This window comes from Camponotus vicinus, unplaced genomic scaffold, assembly GCF_025532165.1.
Source record: "Camponotus vicinus isolate PSW18456_S1 unplaced genomic scaffold, iyCamVici1.0 SCAF_7, whole genome shotgun sequence".
NCBI classification, from domain to species: Eukaryota; Metazoa; Arthropoda; class Insecta; order Hymenoptera; family Formicidae; genus Camponotus; species Camponotus vicinus.
In genome coordinates this window covers 17,984,785-18,005,925 of record NW_028141979.1, presented here as the reverse complement: position 1 = coordinate 18,005,925, position 21,141 = coordinate 17,984,785, and the positions used below count along the sequence as shown (strand labels likewise).

The 21,141-nt window shown below is 27.9% G+C and overlaps 2 protein-coding genes and 2 long non-coding RNA genes across 4 annotated transcripts; all 4 read right to left on the bottom strand.

The window, feature by feature from the left end:
- Positions 1-1,819: 1,819 nt before the first annotated feature.
- On the bottom strand, positions 1,820-8,059 carry LOC145974629 (uncharacterized). Its single transcript, XR_014439754.1, has 4 exons — positions 7,982-8,059; positions 7,500-7,734; positions 2,245-2,367; positions 1,820-2,019 (listed from the first exon to the last, which is right to left on the bottom strand). It is a non-coding gene; the product is annotated as an uncharacterized LOC145974629 (long non-coding RNA).
- Positions 8,060-8,796: 737 nt separating this feature from the next.
- Positions 8,797-12,263, bottom strand: LOC145974309 (uncharacterized). The gene is made up of 6 exons (XM_083104104.1): positions 12,223-12,263; positions 11,315-11,428; positions 10,474-10,642; positions 10,161-10,362; positions 9,050-9,229; positions 8,797-8,966 (listed from the first exon to the last, which is right to left on the bottom strand). The coding sequence occupies exons 2-6, from the start codon at positions 11,401-11,403 to the stop codon at positions 8,797-8,799; spliced, it is 810 nt and encodes a 269-aa protein (XP_082960230.1). The 5' UTR covers positions 11,404-11,428; positions 12,223-12,263.
- Positions 12,264-12,325: 62 nt separating this feature from the next.
- Positions 12,326-14,855, bottom strand: LOC145974630 (uncharacterized). The gene is made up of 4 exons (XR_014439755.1): positions 14,751-14,855; positions 14,502-14,680; positions 13,939-14,022; positions 12,326-12,340 (listed from the first exon to the last, which is right to left on the bottom strand). It is a non-coding gene; the product is annotated as an uncharacterized LOC145974630 (long non-coding RNA).
- Positions 14,856-16,306: 1,451 nt separating this feature from the next.
- On the bottom strand, positions 16,307-17,777 carry LOC145974308 (superkiller complex protein 2-like). Its single transcript, XM_083104103.1, has 4 exons — positions 17,764-17,777; positions 17,302-17,588; positions 16,967-17,145; positions 16,307-16,848 (listed from the first exon to the last, which is right to left on the bottom strand). The coding sequence occupies exons 1-4, from the start codon at positions 17,775-17,777 to the stop codon at positions 16,549-16,551; spliced, it is 780 nt and encodes a 259-aa protein (XP_082960229.1). The 3' UTR covers positions 16,307-16,548.
- Between the last annotated feature and the right edge of the window lie 3,364 nt (positions 17,778-21,141).

Genomic DNA, 21,141 nt, shown 5'->3' with positions numbered 1-21,141 from the left:
ATCAGCCATTGTTGAAATAATCGTCTTCCCATAGTGAAAATATTAAAATTATCACGTATAGCTATTCGATATTTTACGTATGCAGCTCTACTTACTCGTTTATTACTATTCTTACGTTGTAAATTATCATGCCAACCTTGATTACCGTATGGGTAATACAATGGATAAATCCATGGCTCTACATTTGGATCCATCGTACTGACTTGTTTTAATGTTTTAGTATTTTTATTATAAATTGTTACATAGGTTTCAGGAATTTCACCATCTGCTGTAGTAGAAAAAACTGCTGCAACTTCATTTATCTTATGTACATTGTATCGGCCACGATCGAAGCCTTTTTTAGTTAAAATCCTAATTGTAATTCACGTATATTGTTATGAGATGTTTGCTGTTGCATTTGAATTTCTTCGTGCATCATTCGATAAGATTGTGCAAAAATGTTATTTGTACGCATTATATTATCTATTGAATATAAAATTTCTTGATCAAGATTCGAATTTTGTTGTAATCGACACTCTGTTACTTCATTACTATCCATAATAAAGAGTTGTCCATAACTTGATGTTTCGTTAGGTGCCGGATATAACGTGGTATTAATTTGATAATAGATTTGTCCTTGAATTTTAAAACAATAAGGTCCATATCTTTGCGCACTAAAATCTGCTATATTTGCATTAAACGATGCGAATGAAAATGTATTATTGTAACCACGAATACGATTATAAAAATGATTTGATTTTGGATGATTTCCAGTAAATAATTTATAAAGTTCATACGGAGGTTGAGGTAAAGGATTTAATTCAATAGTCCCATGGCTACAACAATCGTTAAAGGAGCTTTCTTTATTAACTACTTTTTCAGAATTAAAATGTTTCGCACCACAATGTTCGCAATATAAATTCATTTCTCCTATATAATGTTCTACAATATTTTCTAATTGAATAATGTGATGATTAATATCCGTATATCCTTTTTTTAAAGCTCGATTTTTTTCGTACCATTTTATTTGTTTATTTTTATTATTATCATTTATTATATCATTTTGTGATGTTATTTCCTGTAAATTAATATAATTTGCAATCCTATTATCATCTAAGTTTATTAATTTATTTGATGTGTTAGGTATTGAACAAATAGTATTGCTATTTAATGGAGTTTCTATATTTAAGTTATGAACATTTTTAATTATATTAATATCATCGTTAATGTTAAATAACTTTATGTTATCATTTATTATACTAACTTCATTATTATTTTTTATCATAGGAACATTTGTAATGATTGATGTATTAATTGCTTGTGACGCAGTAGTAACTGTTTCATTTGCTGAATATATTACTTCTGTAAGTAAAGTAGAAGTTTGAGAATCTACTACTATATTTTTTGAAAAATTTACAGAAGTTTGTGTTATATTTGAGCAAATTTCATCATTTGACAAAGATTGAAATTAATTTAATGAATTAATTTAAAAATCAAAAATAATTGAATACAATAATTTTATAAAAATTAATTTTAAATTTATTTTAACAATTTAAGTCAAACTCAATTTCAATTTAATAATCCAAATTGAAGCCAATTTTAAATTAAATCAAAGCCAATTTCAAAATAAGTCAAAGCCAATTTTAAATTAAGTCAAAGCCAATTTCAAATCAAGTCAAAACCAATTTCAAATCAAGCTAAAGCTAATTTCAAATCAAGCCAAAGCCAATTTCAAATCAAATCGAATCCAATTTCAAATCAAGTCAAAGCCAATTTCAAATCAAGTCAAAGCCAATTTCAAATCAAGTCAAAGCCAATTTTAAATCAAATCAAAGCCAATTTCAATCCAAGTCAAATCCAATTTTAATTCAAGTCAAAGCCAATTTCAATTCAAATTAAGGTCAATTTCAAATTAAATCAAAATTAATTTTAATTCAAGTTAAAGCCAATTTTAATTAAATAATTAAATAAATAAAAATAAAATTCAATTCAATATTATGATTTGCTTATTTTCTACTTTTAACTTATTCCGTTGGATCTCTGAAAAAGAAAATATTAAATATTAATAATTATGTAAATAATTTAATTTTTTTTCTACTTTTACGATATTATAAGATTTGTATATATACATAAAAAATTATAAAATAATTTAAAAAATCTAATTATTTAAAAAAATCGTGTAAAAAGAATTACTTAAAAAAATATAAAAATCATGTAAAAAGAGAATTGGATATATTAAAATAATTTTAAAAAATATATACAAACCTTTTTGTGTCTCTACTTTTTCTTTTTTTTACTTTTCTTTTTTTTCACTTTCTTTTGTTCTTTCTCTCTCTCTCTCTCTCTCTCTCTCTCTTTCTTCTCTCTCTCTTTTTCTTTCTCTTTAAACTGCAAAAAGTAAATATTTATATGTTTAAATATATAGATATTAGATAAATTTCATTGGAAATTTATAATCTCCATTATGAGTATTGAACATAATGTATTAAAAAATGTTTCAATCTTATTTTGTCAAAATTAAAACAAGAGATGGTTTTAATGAATTTCATAACATAATTAAATTAATTATATGTTATAAAACATAAAAACTATCTTTTATTTCAATTTTGATAAAAAAAATTCGAAAACAAAGCAATTTCAAATTTCAATGTAAGAATGGCAATAACTCGAAAACAACACATTTCTGGATCTATATTTAACAATATCAACTATCTTTCTAGCGTCGTCTATAATAAGTAGAGTAAGCTTGGTGTAAGAAATAAGAGTAGGCGTAAGAAATAAAAATAATTCATTTCGCTTACGCCCTTATTCCAGCTCTCTTAAATCGGAAATTCTCTTAAGAGTAAGAGAACTATTTTCGGTTTAAGAGAACTGGAGTAAGGGCGAAATGCATTATTTTTATTTCTTACGCTTACTCTTACTTCTTACGTCAAGCTTATTCCACCTATTGTAGACGACGCTTCTTGTTTTTGGATCCCCATTCATCTCCTGAGCGATTGACCTCGACGTAGGAGACACCCTGATATATATATGTGTATGTATACATACATATACAGGGTGTCCCATTTTAAAAGTTCCACCCTCATAACTTTTCAGGATCAACGTTTGAAGGAAAACGACTCGGATAAAAGTTGTAGGGAACAAAGGGGGCTATCTAATAGTGACCTTGGATTCGACATTAAAGGTCATTTTCAAGGTCATTTGAAGGTCACCTTCAATTTTTTAAATGGAACCCCCTATTTTTTCTTACTTATTCCTGTAGCTTATCTTGAGAGCTTTCCAAAACACTATAATAAAGTATTTCTTCATTGAGTGCTTTTTGAGTTATGAGACTTGAAATAATTTCTAAATTTTACATAAACCATAAAATATCTAGTAAAATATTCATTTTTCGATTCTTACCTTAATACTTTTATGTACAAAATAATAAGAGGAATCAATTGGTGTAAAGAAAACACACAGTTGTTTCGAAGAAAAAATATGTAATTTGCAATTAACAATTACATATTTTTTCTTCGTAACAACTGTGTATTTTCTTTACACCAATTGATTCCTCTCATTATTTTGTACATAAAAGTATTAAGGTAAGATAATCAAAAAATAAATATTTTACAAGATATTTTACAGTTTATGTAAAATTAAGAAATGACTTCAAGCCTCATAACTTGGAAAGTACTTAATGAAAACTAAATTATAGTGTTTTGGAAAGCTTTCGACATAAGCTACAGGAATAAGTAATAAAAAATAGGGAGTTCCATTTAAAAAATTAAATGTTATCTTCAAATGACCTTGAAAATGACCTTTAATGTCGAATCCAAGGTCACCATTAGATAGCCTCCTTTGTTCCCTACAACTTTTATCCAAGTCGTGTTCCTTCAAACGTTGATCCTGATAAGTTATGAGGGTGGAACTTTTAAAATGGGACACCCTGTATACATATAAAGTATTCCAAAAGTCTGAAAATAGTTGAATATTTCATAAACTATGCATGTTAGAAAAAAATCTTTCAGACATAACTTGTAAAGCTTTAAATGGCGCATTACATAGTAATATTAATATAACCTTGAATAGCACCATCAAGATCACGAAAAAATTATTTTGAATTTTTTAAATGGAAACCCCTACATTTTATTGCATATTTTTGTAGCTTATCTTGAGAGCTTTCCAAAACACTATAATACATTACTCAAAAAAATTAGGGGAGCACTTTAAAAATTGCAAAATTTGATGATTTTCAAGAAGTCATATCTTCGCTTAGGGAGGTCGTAGAACAATATTCTTGGGCGTATTTTAATGGGTGAAGCCTCTACTTTAAAGAGGGTAAGATCGCATTATTCATCTCATCGAACTATGTTTCGTGTGAACTCCAAAATCAGATCGTGAAAAAATTCTGAAAATTTCATGACTTTGTAGTCGTCTTTGTAGCAGGGATGAAACCAAAAATATCACCACATTAGCTTTAAAGTGGGAAGTTTTCCCTTTAAAATGCTGCTAAGAACATTGTTCTATCATACCTAGGAGCCGAGTTATCGCGTTTTCAAATAACCTTGCGTTTTGCATAATTTTGAGCAATACCGCCGACATTCGCGTTATAACTCGGCTCCTAAGTATGATAGAACAATGTTCTTGACGACATTTTAAAGGAAAAGCTTCCTACTTTAAAGCTAATGTAGTGGCATTTTTGGTTCCATCCTTGTTTTATCCGTGGACGACTATAAAGTCATGAAATTTTCAGAATTTTTTCACGATCTGATTTTGGAGCTCACACGAAACATAGTTCGATGAAACGAATAATGCGACCTTACCCTCTTTAAAGTAGAGGCTTCACCTATTAAAATGCGCCTAGGAACATTGTCCTACGACCTCCCTAAGCAGAGATATGACTTCTTGAAAATCATCAAATTTTGCAACTTTTAAAGTGCTCCCCTAATTTTTTTGAGTAGTATATTTTTATCTTAAGTATTTTTATCTTAAGTAAATACTTTTTGAGTTATAGTACTTGAAGTTTACAGTATTTTGACATAAAATATAAAATATTTAGTTTTTGGTAATCTTACCTTAATACTTTTATGTACAGAATAATAAGATCAATTAATTGGTGTGAAGAAAATACATAATTGATTAAAAAAAAAATATGTTGCAAATTATGTAATTTTTTTTTAAAGCAATTATATTTTCTTTACATCATTTGATTGGTTTCGTTATTCTGTGCATAAAAGTATTAAGGTAAGATTACAAAAAACTAAATATTTTATATTTTATATCAAAATACTGTAAACTTCAAATCTTATAACTCAAAAAATACTTAAGAGAAAAATATTTTATTATAGTTTTTTAGAAAGCTCTCGAGATAAGCTACAAGAATATGCAAATAAAAGTAGAGGGGATTTTCATTAAAAAAATTCAAAGCAATTTTTTCGTGATCTTGATGGTGCTATTCAAGGTTACATTAATATTACTATATAATGTGCCATTTAAAGCTCTACAAGTTATGTCTGAAAGATTTTTTCTAACATGTATATAGTTTATGAAATATTCGACTGTTTTCAGACTTTTGGGACATCCTTTGTATACAAATATACATATATATATACATATATAGGATATTTTATTTAACTCTTACACTTCAAATATTAACTATTTTATTTTTAATTGTACAACAAAATATTTTAAATAAAAATTATTTGATTTGAAAGGGGATAAAAGACGCCACTACTGACATTTTTTCAAAAAGCTTTTTTCAAAGTGATTTAAAGGTTATTTATGTTTTTTTAAATGACTACTATATTTTTTTAATATAAATCAATTTTAAGCAATATTTTGTATAAAAGTTATAGGAGTAGAATGGCCAAAAAGTGAATAGTTTACGAGATACTTTAGATATAATTTTACGTAAATTATGCAATATCTCGTAAAATATTCATTTTCCTATTATTTCACCTTAATACTTTTATACACAAAATAATGAGAGAAATCGATTGATGTAAAAAAAACATCTATAGTTATTAAAAAAAAATATGTAGTTGATGATTATGTATAAATTATATATTTTTTTAAAACAACTATGTGTTTTCTTTGCACCAATCGATTCCTCTCGTTATTTTGTGCATAAAAGTATTAAAAGATAAGATTGGAAAATGAATATTTTATGAGATATTTCATAATTTACGTAAGATTATGTCAAATTAAAATATAAAATATCTCGTAAACTATTCATTTTTTAGTCATTTTACCCTTATAACTTTTTACACAGAATGTTACGTAGAATCAATTTATATAAAAATTAAAGTAATTTTATTTAAATAAACATAATTAACATTGGTCTTTTAAAAAAATATTAGTAGCGACATCTTCTGTTCCCCTTCAAGTCAAACAACTTTTATTTGAAATATTTTGTTATACAATCAAAAATAAAAAAATTATTTGAGGTGTAAGAGATAAACGAAACATCTTATATACATATACAAGGTGGCTTATTTTAATTTACCCATTTAAATATTTTAGAAAGTATGAAAGATACGAAAAAATGTTTCATACAAATTTTTTAACTTCGAGAGGAACATAAGATAATATTATTGGTTTGACTTTAGACAGTCGTTTGAAAATTACAAAGTCTCCTTCAATTTCTTAAATGGAAATGCATATTTTTGAATGCACATTCTTGTAGCTTATCTCAAGAGCTTTCCAAAATACTATAAGAAAGTATTTTTCTCTTAAATATTTTTTAAGTTATAAAGTTTAAAGTTAACAATTTTTTGACATAAAATTGTAAAATATCTTGTAAAATATTCAGTTTTCAGTAATGTTACCTTAATACTTTTATGCATGGAATAATGGGATTAATCAATTGATGCAAAGAAAACATATAGTTTCTTAAAAAAAATATGTAATTTGAAACATACAGCTGCGTAATTTTTCTTAAAAAAGTAACTATGTGTTTTCTTTATACTAATTGATTGGTCTTATTATTCCAAGCATAAAAGTATAAGGTAAGATTACTAAAAACTGAATATTTTACAAGATATTTAATATTTTATGTCAAAAAATTATTAATTTCAAACTTTATAACTTAAAAAATATTTAAGAGAAAAATACTTTCTTATAGTGTTTTGGAAAGCTCTCGAGATAAGTTACAAGAATATGCAATAAAAAATGGGAATTTATAATTAAGAAATTGAAGGTGACCTTTATGTAACTCTCAAATGACTATCCAAGGTCAAATTTTTGCCATCATTGTCCCCCTTTAAGTCAAACAACTTTTATTTGAAACATTTTTTTGTACGATCAAAAATAAAAAAGTTATTGGGGTGGGTAACTTAAAATGACTCACCCTGTATACATTGCAGTGTCCCATTTTAATTTCCGCAAGCAAATATCTTGAAAAACATAAAACATACGAAAAATGTTTCAAATAAAAATTGTATGGTTTCAAGGGGGACTTAAGATAATGATAAAAATTTAACTTTTCTTTTATTTTTCGTGTTTACTATTGAGCCGAGCATCTGTATTAGTATACTTGCTTCGCGCTGCCAAGATGAGTCGAGCCTAGTCGAGCTTAGTCGCGTCGATTTTAACTCGTGTGTATGATGAAACGAGATGCGGTTGCTCTCACCGAAGGCAAAAATTGTTGATAGTTGCAATCGACCAAGATCGATCGAGGTGTTATATACTTTCTTGATACTGGCGTGTGTCAGATTAGAACGGATATGGTATACATGATATACTTTTTTTCTTTTTTGCAATTGTGCTTCTTGCCTGTGCGTGAAGAAATTTAATATTATAATTAAAGATTTTATAATAGAAATTGTATGCTACATTCTTAATATTTAATTTTTTACACGTATTTAATTATTTAATGTATTTAATGAAAAAAGTTGTACATATAAATTGTAATATATAAAAGTTAATTTGTATTTTTTTATTAGTTAACAATAGAAATAAAAATTAATTTTAATTTAACAATAAAAAATATTAATTTTAATTTAATATTCTACACACTTACTCTTGTATAAATTTGCAGAAGTTTTAAAGCGCAACACTTTTTTTAACCTCGTACAATATAACACAAACTGTCATATCAAAACATAACAAAACACATCATTTCGTGAAACTTACCGCATAACTCAATAAATTTTATACATTCAAGATTTCACTATTATTTTTAAAAGAAAGAGAAAACTTGAATATTGATAGAACGATGAATTAATGTAAATACATTATCTTTTCTTTTAGCGTTTTACATACATATAATTTATCGAATAATTACACACAACAAACGAGGACTTGGATTATGCAAAAAAAGTCAAAAGTGAAGTGATCGGAATTGAGAATTAATGTAAATAATATAAATAAAAAATATAAATAAATAAATAATATTATTATATTTTATATAATATTTTTATTTATAATAATATAATATATTATTTATATCGTATAAATAAATAATAATATAATTATAATATATTTTGTTTATTTATAGTAATATAATATGTAATTTATTCATTGTATAAATAAATTATACAATATACATATACAATAATACAATTTATAGGGATTTAGTTATAGACATCGAGAGAACATCAAGTAAACCAAAATATGTTATTATAGTTTATTATTGTTTATTACAGTTGTTATTATAGTTTATTACAGTTGTTATTATAGTTTATTACAGTTAAAATCTCACCAATAGATAGTTCGATAGCTTCGCAAAAACCGTTGAGTTAATTAAGTTAACATAACATTAATAAATTAAAAATTATTTATAAACTAAAAATAAAAAACAAAAACTCACTGAAAACATGACGAATACTTTTTAAATTATTTACGAATAATCTTGTTAGTTAGCGAATCAAAAGTTTCATCTTCTTTTCGAAATGATCTTTTCATAATAGGTTTTGTACCTTGCAATAACAGTGCCAATGATAACGTTTGGTTTCCTATCAATTTAATGTCACAAACTTTTTCCACATCAAGATAAAAGATATTATCTGTAAAATAAATACATAATTCATAAAAATCCAAAAATGATACAATATTCTATTACGAAATTAAAATTTTTAATATAATTTACTTGAATTCTTTACATATCCTTTTATTTCTACATTTTCTCCTTTTTCGAAACCATCATTTGCTTCATATTCAGCAATTTGAATCTCTAATTTGAAATTACCATCTGTAATCGATCCAGTTCCAATAGTTTTGAAACTATTTGATAAAGTATTAAATCTTGTTTTAATATATCCTCGTACAACTGAAAAATATTTTATTTAAGGTATTTATTAAAAGTATTTATTTTAAGAAAATGTAATAGAAGAAAACATATACATAAATATTAGAACATACTATATATAGTGCTAGCAAAAAGTTCAGAAATGGTTAAAAATTTTTAAAAATATTTATTTATTGGAAAAATGTTTAATACCATGGAGTAGGGGGCTTAAAAAAATCTATTAGATGATGGTATTCATTTGACCTTAGGATGACCTTGAAAAACATGATTCTCGTCAATATAAAAATCTTAAATAGAAATCCCTAATTTTTATTACATATTCTTGTAGCTTATCTCAAGAGCTTTCCAAAACACTATAATAAAACATTTTTCTCTTGAATATTTTTTGAGTTATAAGGCTTAAAATTTTCAATTTTTTGATATAAAATGTAAAAAGTCAGGATACTCAATTATTGCAACTTATTTTTTTTTTTTCAATTAACTATGTGTTTTCTTCACACCAATTAATTGATCTCATTATTCCGTGCATAAAAAAAAAGTATTAAGATAAGATTACCAAAAACTGAATATTTTACATTTTATGTCAAAAAATTTCAAGTCTTATAACTCAAAAAGTAAAAGAAAAATACTTTATTACAGTGTTTTGGAAAGCTCTCGAGATAAGCTACAAAAATATGTAAAAATTAGGGATTTCCATTTAAGATTTTTATGTTGACGAGAATCGTGTTTTTCAATATCATCCTAAGGTCAAATGAATCATCCAATAGATTTTTCTAAGTCTACTTCATGGTGTTAAACATTTTTCCAATAAATCAATATTTTTCAAAACTTAATCGTTTCCGAACTTTTTGCCAACACTATATATGACAATATTAAATTATATATAATATATTAACAATTATGAAGAAAATTTAGACGCAAAAGAAAAAATATTAATAATAAAATTACTTACGAACACATGAATTCAAATGATCCGGAATATTTGATAGTTCTATCAATTTAGGTTGAACTGCGTGAATTATTTTTTTAAGGTCAAACGATCCCAAATTATTAATAATTGTATTCGAACGAATAATAAGTTCATATGGAAGAGTTCCTTGATTAAACTCTGGTACTTTCGTTTTTTTAACTTTCGCTCCATCAATATGAATAATCTGTAAAGTATATAAAGTAATATTAGATTAGAAAGTAACATATATAATTATTATTATTATTATTGTATATTAAATTAAATAAGAATAAAAAGTATATTTAAATATATTTACTCGATTTGGTTTTATGTGAAACTGAATCCGTTCAATTTCAGTATTCCATACCACGACTTGAATTCTATGACAACTATTATTGTTCAAAATAAATTTTAGCAATCGATAATGTTGTGCTTTGCCAACAATTTTCGGACCATCAATCTCATCAATGAAACCAATAACCTCTCTAAAAAAGATTTTAAAATCATCTTTTTATTTTTCAAAATATTAAAAAATTTAAATATATGTATATACATATATTTACAAGATATCTCACAACCTTGATACAATATTTTATTAGTGTATTCTAGAAATAAAATTGAGTAAAAATTTCTAATATAAAAATGTTGAGACTATAATAGTTTTTGAATTATAAATGATCAAAATTTGAATGATATAGCATAGAACTCGCGTGCTCAGGCTCATAACTAAACATACACATTTATCGATCTGTCATCTGTTATTGATTTTTTCAAATTAGTGTGATTGACTTTTCTGCTAATTTTATTTTAAAAATAAAATCAATAATAAATGACAAATCGATACATGTGTATATGTGTAGTTCAGTGCATATATCATTGGCAAATTTTGATCGCTTATAACTCAAAAACTGTTACAACCTCAGCATATTTATATTAGAATTTTTTATTCTATTTTACCTCTAAAATACACTAATAAAATATTGTACTGAGGTTGTGAAACACCCTGTATATGTACGCACACATACACTTATATAAACAATGTATTAGAATTTATTAACTACTGAGATACAATATTTATACTTAAAAAAGTAAAATGTGTAGATAAATATAAATACGTGTGTATTTTTTATACTATAAATTAAAAGTAAAAAACTTACACAGTGGAGTCCTCAAGTTGAACTGATTCTAACATCTCATCTGTCGCAAAAGTAATCATCTCCATTTCATCATTTTTATTTGAAATCATGACATCTTGTTTATTATTCGACGACCTATAAATTAACAAGCAAGATATAAATATCAAACATTAAAATATGTTACATAAATAAAATGATGTACAATAAAATGATGTACAATATACAGGGTATCTCAAAATTATGGGGATTAAATTCGTATGCAAGTAGAATGGACCAAACTAAGTCGAAAAGTCCTCTACCATTTTACAATTTTCACAATAGTTAACAAATTAATTATAAAAAATCGCCGTATTAGTTTAGCCTATTATCAAATACAAACGCGCGGCAAGATGCGGCTGATCCAATGATCGAGTTTGCTAGGCGCGAGAAGTTGTTTATTATAAGTGATAATATTTATTACAAATTAGAAGCCTAGCAACCTCAATCGTTGGGCGATCGCATCTTGCCGCGCGTTTACATTTGACAGTAAACTGGGCTAATGTGGCGATTTTTAATAATTAATAACTCGTTAACTATTGCAAAAATTGCAAAATGGTAGAGGATTTTTTGATTTAGTTTGGTCCGCTCTACCTGTATACAAATTTAATCCCCATATCATTCTGATCATCACTATATCACCTTGTATAATTATAAAAATAAAATAAAATATAAAAAAAATTAATATTAATAAATAAATTAATAAATAATCAACAATTAAATAAATATTAATATTAATAAATTATTTAATAAATTTTTATTTAAGAAATTAATAAATAAACAGATAAATAATTGTCAAAAATATCTTTTTTTAATTGTCTCATATAGAATTGTCAAATTTATATTTTTATATTTATAATTAATATATAAATTAATAATATTAATATACTTACTCAATAGATTTACTAAAATTTGACGTATACAATATATCGCTCGTATCCATTTCATTTGCATTCTCTTTTGCAATTTGTTTTGATCCTTTAGTATCAACTTTTCGTTCCTTTGATTTATCTAAAATAATTATATACATATTAATTAACGTATTAATATACGTAATAATATACGTATTAATTAACATTCATCATTTGAAAAATAAGTAAGCCCTCATAAAAACATACAAACAGATAAATGTACAGTAATAACAATCCGATTAAGTTTTTGTTAAATTTAATCAAAAACTTTTGGATTTAAATTATATAATAAAATGATCGTTATTATTACTCTATAAATATAAACGGAAATATCATGTAAAACTCTGGGTACCTATTATGAAACTGTTCGAAAACGTTTCCGATCGGAATAATTTTGTTTTTCCCTAGATTTTCATTGTGTATTTAAAGGAAAACAAAATTATTCCGATCGGAAACATTTCCGAACAGTTTCATAATAGATATCCTGATGTTATAAAATCGATACGCGAGTGTCACTGATGTCATCTCTTGTCAAATAGTTTAGTTGTAAATTTTTCTGTCGTTTCTTAATGAAAAATTCTGACATCGGGATTTTACATGATATCTCTGTTCATGGTATTTATAGAGTAAGAATAAAGATCACACACATTTTATTATATAATTTAAACCCAAGTTTATAATTTACATATTTATAAGCTATTAATGATTATATTTGTATAATAATATTCATATAATTATATATATAGGATTTCCCATTTTAATTAGAATAGGGTAATATCTCGAAATGATGAGGTTTTAGAAAAAAATGTTTTAGATAAAAATTGTAGAGTTTCAAAGGGCACATAAGATAATGTTGTTAGTGTAACTTTGCATAGTCGTTTGAAAGTCATACAAAGATCACTTTCAATTTTTTAAAATAAAACCTATTTTTCATTACATATACTTGTAGCTTTCTCGTGAGTTTTCCAAAACATAATAAAATTTTTTTTTTTTACTATTTTCCGAGTTACAAGAGCTTCAAAATTACAGTATTTTGACAAAAAATACAAAATATCTTATAAAATATTTAGTTTTCAATAATGTTACTTTAATACTTTTATGTATAGAATAATAAGACAAATTTATTGGTATAAAGAAAACATATATAATTGCTTTTAAGAAAAAGTATAAAACTCGCAACATGCAGTCTTATATTGTTTCTTAAAAGTAATGTTTTCTGTACACCAATGGATTTGTCTTATTATTCTACATATATGTAATAAAAAATAGATTTTATTTACAAAAAATTGAAGGTGATCTTTATTTTTCTTTTTATTCAGTTGAAGGGTTAATATATTAATAATATATTATTTTATATAAATATAATATATTAATATATTTATTCAACATATTTACCTTGAATCTGCTTTAAATTATTTTTCGACATTATACGGATGTAATACCAGATATTTGTTCAATAAGAATCTTATGTAGTCTAACTTGTGCACAAGATGTGATAAATAACTGTAAATAATAAATCAATTTTTTATTTTATATATATATTATATATATATATATATATATATATATATATATATATATATATATATGTGTGTGTATTGTCATATTAACTGACCGACAAAACTTATCGTAGATTTAATTAAGAGTCAATCGAAAACACAAAATATCAAAAATTAATTGTGATAAAGAAGCATTTACTTTTATTATAACTGTATGTTCACATCACCAAAATGAATCAATAATATTAGATGCACAAATATTTATTTTGTTGCTATGAGACTTCTGTAAAAAAAGAATGACGAATTTCTCATTAATTACTATACAGACGAACTTCATGCACTACGCATGCACTTTTCATATTATTAGAAGATTTCTATTTATTTTTTTTATCTCCCTTATCTTACAGTATAACTAAGAACTATATACATACAACTGAATATTTTATGAAATATTTTGTATTTAACACAAAAATATTAAATATTATTAAATAGATACATTTATTGGTTATATATTTATCTAGTAAAAAAAATAATTATAATACTAAAAGCGCATGTCAATAGAAATCCTATCCTTTAGTTCATATTTTAAAAATGTCAGATTTTATGGAAGAACATTACAAAATGAATAGAAAATTACTCTTTTATATTTTATAATTTAAAAAGAACATTGTTTTAGCTTTCTGATGCTCTTAATTATTTGATATGTAATTTTCTTTAAACTTTATTAATTATTAAAAAAAAAAGATAATTGATGATACGTACATTAGCGAGATTCGGTGTGAGTGTAGGTTCTGAATCTGTGTGTTGTTGAAAGATCAGTGCTGATAGCAGCGCTACTATTTCTGCTGATTGTAAAACTGTTAACACATTCTTGAGAACCAGCTCCGTTATCAGCAATTCGTTACTACCTATTTGCAACGCGACTCTTCCTTTTAAAGCAACTACAAATCAATATTAATTGTGTTAGAAAGAAATATTATTCACATGCCGATATATTTAAAACAAGTTTACCATTGCTGTCGAGTTTTCTACAATTAACATCTGCCACTTTAAAATCCTTACGCTCGAAAACATCGGGTTTCAATAGAACCCCAATCACTATACCACTATAAGTGTCAGGAAGAATAAGGCATAATCATTGTAATCATCCTGGAGAAATAAAAGAAAAATAAATGTAGAATACAAAAAATGATTTAGATATAGCAGTAGCGTCAATCATGATAATACAAATATATAATTTTTTTTCTTTCTTTGTTTTTAAAGCGTGTATAAACCCATTCATACAATTTAACAATACAATCGCTTGTTAATTATTTCAAATACTAACTCTTAGATCTTTCAGGAAACATTGCACAGGATCAAAGTCTATGACTGGAATTTTTTTAAGTGAATGCGCTTTATACGGATGCAGATCAATTATTTCCACATTACTGGATACATCGACCGCCTGCAGTTTTCTAGGATTCATATTTGACTTCAGATATAACAAACAATCATATTCTTGCAATGAAGGGCGAAATATAGGTTTTATATCTATATTATCGAACAATAGATTGTGAAATAATCTTAATGATTCCTTCGTGAGTGCACTCATACGATTTAAAATCAACTGAGATGGCGCTCTCCTTGTCTACAAGGATTTCTGTTGATCATAAGAGGTAGATATGAATAAGGGTGGTAACGAAGCGCGAGTTGTATTAAATAATGTTTCTACGGCGGAGATTTCTTCATCTGGAAAAAAAATTAATGTAATATATTAATATATATATTATGTAAATAAGCTCAAAAGCAATTACACATAAATAAATTTGGAATAAAAGAGATTGCATTTCTGTTTATCTTTTTATATATCTGAATATATATAATAAATAATAGAATAATAAATAGAATATATAATAAATTTTCCGGGTAAAAAAAAGAAAAAGAGAAAAATTTATCAATTATTTCAGTAATTTAATTAATTATTTAAATAATTATTTTATGATTCATTTGCAAAAATTTTTACAGTAATGAAAAATTGGAAATATATCAAAACTTAGTCATTTCACCATTGAAATTTATGATGACAGGATCAGTATTCCAATGAGATCTTGCAACAACTTCTAGAAATCGTAGAAATGCCACTTGCGGCATCTGAGCTAATTTATAAGGTTCTGGCATTAAATATATTGACGCCATAAGCAATTCAATTACAACTTCCGATACGTGAGTATCATCTAATTGTGCTGATAACCATCGTTTTACCAAACGGCAAGCAGGACCGAATGACGGTTGTTGAGAATGCAATTGAAAATGAAAATTGAAGATACATATCACAGAATGTCTATTTCGAATCTTATAAAAAATTTACTGAACAGTCTCTCTCTGATCTTTTAGATATTTTTGTTAAAAATTTTAGGTAAAAAGAGAGAATATCCTAAAGATTTTTTTAGTACGATTTTCTAAAATAAGTTTATTATTGTACATATTTTCTATATTTGTATATGTTTTTCAATTTCTACGAAGGAAAAGCAGAAAATTATAAGTTTCAAGTGTTAGATTTGTAAATATACCGAAAAAAATTGAACAACTTTTGTAAAATAAGCATTTTTCACATTCATAAAATTTTTACCTTTTTCACTACAAATTGTCATATTCACACACACAATATATCTTGTTAAGACATTAAATATATAAACAAAAATATATAATTATAATATATTTTAAACATATAAGTCACACTTGGCTTGCCAACTATTTACGATGTGAAAATAAAAAATTATTAAAAAGAGAGAATTTTTTAAAATGTCTTTTAGACATTTAAATTATTTTATACTTCGCGTTTGATTGCAGTCGAGGCTTCTTCCATTTTTTCTTTCAAAATCGGATCACTTATAGTCGCAGCCGCATCTTTAACATCTCTCAAGGTTTCGCCGAGTTGCTGTATGCATCGAACGATAATTCCCTTTTGAACATTCGTCATTTTCATGATCTCCGCGAACGATTTAGCTTGCGCCCATTCGTAGACAACTTCCACCAAACCGAAATTCAATGGCGGTATAGTCGACAATTGATATTGCTGCTCTAAACGTTCCAATTCCGCATGCACCTTGTTCATTATCTCACAACCCTGGAAAAAAAGAACATTGTTTTAGCTTTCCGATGCTCTTAATTATTCGATATGTAATTTTCTTTAAACTTTATTAATTATTTATTCCAAAAAAAAAAAGACAATTGATGACATGTACATTAGCAAGATTCGGTGTGAGTGTAGATTCTGAATCTGTGCATTGTTGAAAGATCAGTGTTGATAGCAGCGCTACTATTTCTGCTGGTTGTAAAACTGTTAACACATTCTTGAGAACCAGCTCCGTTATCAGTAATTCGTTATTACCCATTTGCAACGCGACTCTTCCTTTTAAAGCAACTGCAAATCAATATTAATTGTGTTAGAAAGAAATATTATTCACATGCAACGCTATTACATATATAGAAATACTTTTATCATAATAAACCTCTTTCATTGCTATCTATATTTTTCAATTGTTTGAGTAATGCCACCATATTCAGATAATCTAGATACAGTGCCATTCCTTCATCGTTAAGTTTAAGCCGGAGTTGCCGTTTTTTATCTTCGAGTTGATTTCGCATACAGGTCTAAACTGTTCTTCGAAATTTGGTATTTCTATACATCTCATGTCGTTAAGCTTGACTTTTAACTTGTCTCTATGCTTTATTCTTAATTGAAAATTGCTTTTCGATATAGATTCGACATAAGGACATAAAATTTGAGCATTGGCAGCAGCATTAAATGATAAAGAAGTTAATTCTTGAACCACCATTTGACAAGTCTGTCCTGGTGGGTCGTTTCTAGAGAAAGGAAATAGCAAATGAATAAGATATAAAAATTTTTGCTGCTTTGTTATATTAATTCTTACTTAAATCGTGAGGTTTGCCGCTTTTCCCAATCATTCAGCACTAAAGAGCAATCGACTTTTATCTGGCACTTGGTTATTTTCAATATATGCCATGAGTACAAAGTTACCTCGTGCGCTGCATTAGTGCTCGGAACAAATAGCCTTTTCTTCGTTAAGCCAACACACACACACACACACTGATTGTTACAGTCATCGCGTATAGCAATCAGCTGATCGCGGCGTAATCGCCTATATCGCGCCGTCCCTGCCTACCTCTTGTACTCGTTCCGTAAGTAGTTAACTATTTTCCTTTATAGTTTAAAAACTAAGCTCCGGGCAAAATTTTGCAAGAGGAAAAATCGTCTTAGAATTCATTCAAGAATTTGATATTTTAAAGACAAACGTTTGTTCAGAATCACCCTGTATATACAGGGTGTCCCATTTTAAATAATACACTCAAATATCTCCGAAACGATGCGTTAAATAAAAAAATGTTTCAAACAAAAGTTGTATGGCTTGAAGGGAGCCATCAAATGGTGGCAATGATTTGACCTTGGAGAGTCATTTGAAGGTCACGTGATGATCACCGTCAATTTCTTAAATGGAACCCCCAACTTTTTATTGCATATTCTTGTTGCTTATCTCGAGGGCTTTCCAAAACACTTTAATAAAATATTTTTCCCTCAAGTACTTTTTGAGTTATAAGGCTTGAAATCATTTCTTAATTTTACATAAACCGTAAAATATCTTGTAAAATATTCATTTCTCGATTATCTTACCTTAATACATTTATGTACAAAATAATGAGAGGAATCAATTGGTGTAAAGATGTAACGATGCATCCCGGTGCATCGTTACGATTCCCGGCAATTCCATCCGCCGGAAGCTGCCGCCCGGCAGAACACCCGCCGGGCAGAGGCAGGGGCGCGGTGCGCCCACCTTTTTTAATCCACCGAAAACACGGCCCTAAGCCGTTAATATCAAATCGGCCGAATACCGCCGATCATAGCCGACGTGGCCCGAACCGCCGCACAGTGGATCGAACAATGCTAAAGTGCGGACATTTACCAAACAATTTTTTTTTAATATTCAATTTTAATTAATAAATTTAGCTTGTAAATAATTGTGAGCAACTAGAAATAATCGATTTTTCGAAAAAATTTTATAATATTAATGCCAAATATTATTTGAAACTTTATAATTCAGATAGATTTTCTTCCTATCATTTTTCCCAAGAATCTTCAAAACAGCACAGCTCTTACATATCTAAACTTTTTGATCTAAATTTTTTTTTACGTTATAATATCCCTTTTGAATGAAGAAAAATGTTTATCTTGAATACGTAACAGCAATAATATTAACAATATAGCTATTTTTCTATATTCAAAAAATTGAATCCTATAAGCGTGATTTAAATTGTTATACAAAAAATGTATCGAGAAGTATTGAGGTTCTCTTGATTTTATATCTTTAAATAGATCTTCCACTTCATGGATTTTTTGGTTTCAGCTGCCCGTAGGTGCCCGTTCAAATAGAGGATAAAAAAATGTGGAATAAAAACGCATCAAATGTAATTACAGGAAGTAAAAAAAAAAATAATAATTACCGGATTAAACGAAATACTTATTAAAAGATTTGCGATCATTTTACAAGCGATTTCTTGTGGAGAAATGATAGACACCAAGCGATTCGGTCAATATGCGATGCAGACAGCAAAAATGTTTATACAAGACTACGGATGGTATTATATGTCTTCCTCTGTTCATAAATTATTAATCCATGGGGAAGCAATTATTTCACATTTTTCTAATCCTATCGGCCATTTATCAGAAGAAGCAAGCGAAGCACGGAATAAAGAATTCAGGCAATATAGAAGAGATCACACACGCAAAATTAATAGAATCGCTACAAACGAAGATCTTTTAAACCATCGTTTAATTACTTCTGATCCCTTAATTTCAAGTTTGCGGCCAAAAATGAATGAAGGGAAGAAACAAGAAATGTTCCTCGAAACTTTAAAACTTTTAATTTAATTTTTTATCTATTATTATTATTATTATTATTATTATTATTATTATTATTCATTTTTCTATTTATTTTTATTTATTTATTTTATTTTTTATCTGTCAAAGCCCCAGTTACAAAAATACATTAATTCATTATAAATTCTTTGTAATCTAATTTCGAATAAAAAATAATTAAATCATTAACAAATTATAATTAAATCATAATTATTTATCAATGATATTGATGGTGAACATATATATATGTATATATATATATATATATATATATATATATATATATGAACATATGGTAAACATATTTATTCCAAAAATTTGTTTCTATGACAGCTATACATGCCATGTCCGCTATTCCCTATCTTTCGATCCACTGTGCGCCGACCGGCGAAAACCCGCGTTCGGCGCGCAACCCGAACCCCTCCGAGCGGGCTCGACCGCACCGTTTCCGAAAAACCGTTCGGAAGGGGTAATACCGCCGCGCGCCGACGCGGGCAATTAGCCGGTATAAAAAGGCCACATTTCGGCACCTAATTACCATTCTCCCGATCCGCTCTAAGCAGTACGCTTCAGAAGCAAATCCTGAGAAATCCTACCGAGCACCAACTACCACGGACGAAAGATGGAGCGAACTCCGTCTTGGCCGAGTGATCTCGATTCCAAGGTACAAGTGCATCCGCCTAATCCTGCAGCTGGGCCATCACGGAAGGTGGAGCTCAGAGCCGCCTCGAATCGAGTGTTCTCGATCCAGCTGCAACGCGAATTCCATCCTTCGCGACGCGAGCCTGTTTCGCGCATTAGAACTACCGCCGAGCGCATCGCGCATTCATTTATCGCGGCCTCCACCGCCGCCGTTAAAGCGCATTCATTTATCGCGGCCTTCGCCGCCGTCGTTAAAACGCATCGCGTATTCATGTATCACGGCCTCCGCCGCCGTTGTTAAAGCGCACCGCCTAAATCAAATCGAACGCCGGCTTTAAGCGAAACATCTGGGAACAAATATTCCCACGAAAGCGATCGTCGATCCCGAGAAACCGAGGATTCTCGGAACGCCGGGATTCCTCGCGGAAAAAGCGCCGCAAAAACGCGTGCAGGCTTGCGCGCTATAAACACGAACACGTGTGCGAAATCGAGACCGTTACGATCGAAACTGCATTTACCACGTTGCCTCGTTGTCGCGTAAATAATCATTTAGCGCGATTAACACACACACACACACACACACACACACACACACACACACACACACACACATACATACACCTACACTCTGTACATTTATACATTACATTTATACATTATTACAAATACATACATCCAGTTACACACATCGCGTATTTTCTTCTCAAGAACCTTGCACCGGCGATCTATCCGCAGCAGCGAAAATCGCCCGAAAATACGACCGTTACATTGGCGCCCGAACAGGGACCGTTTTTCGTCTAGTGTGAAGTGTGTGTTACATCATGAGGTCGTGGTTATACGCAC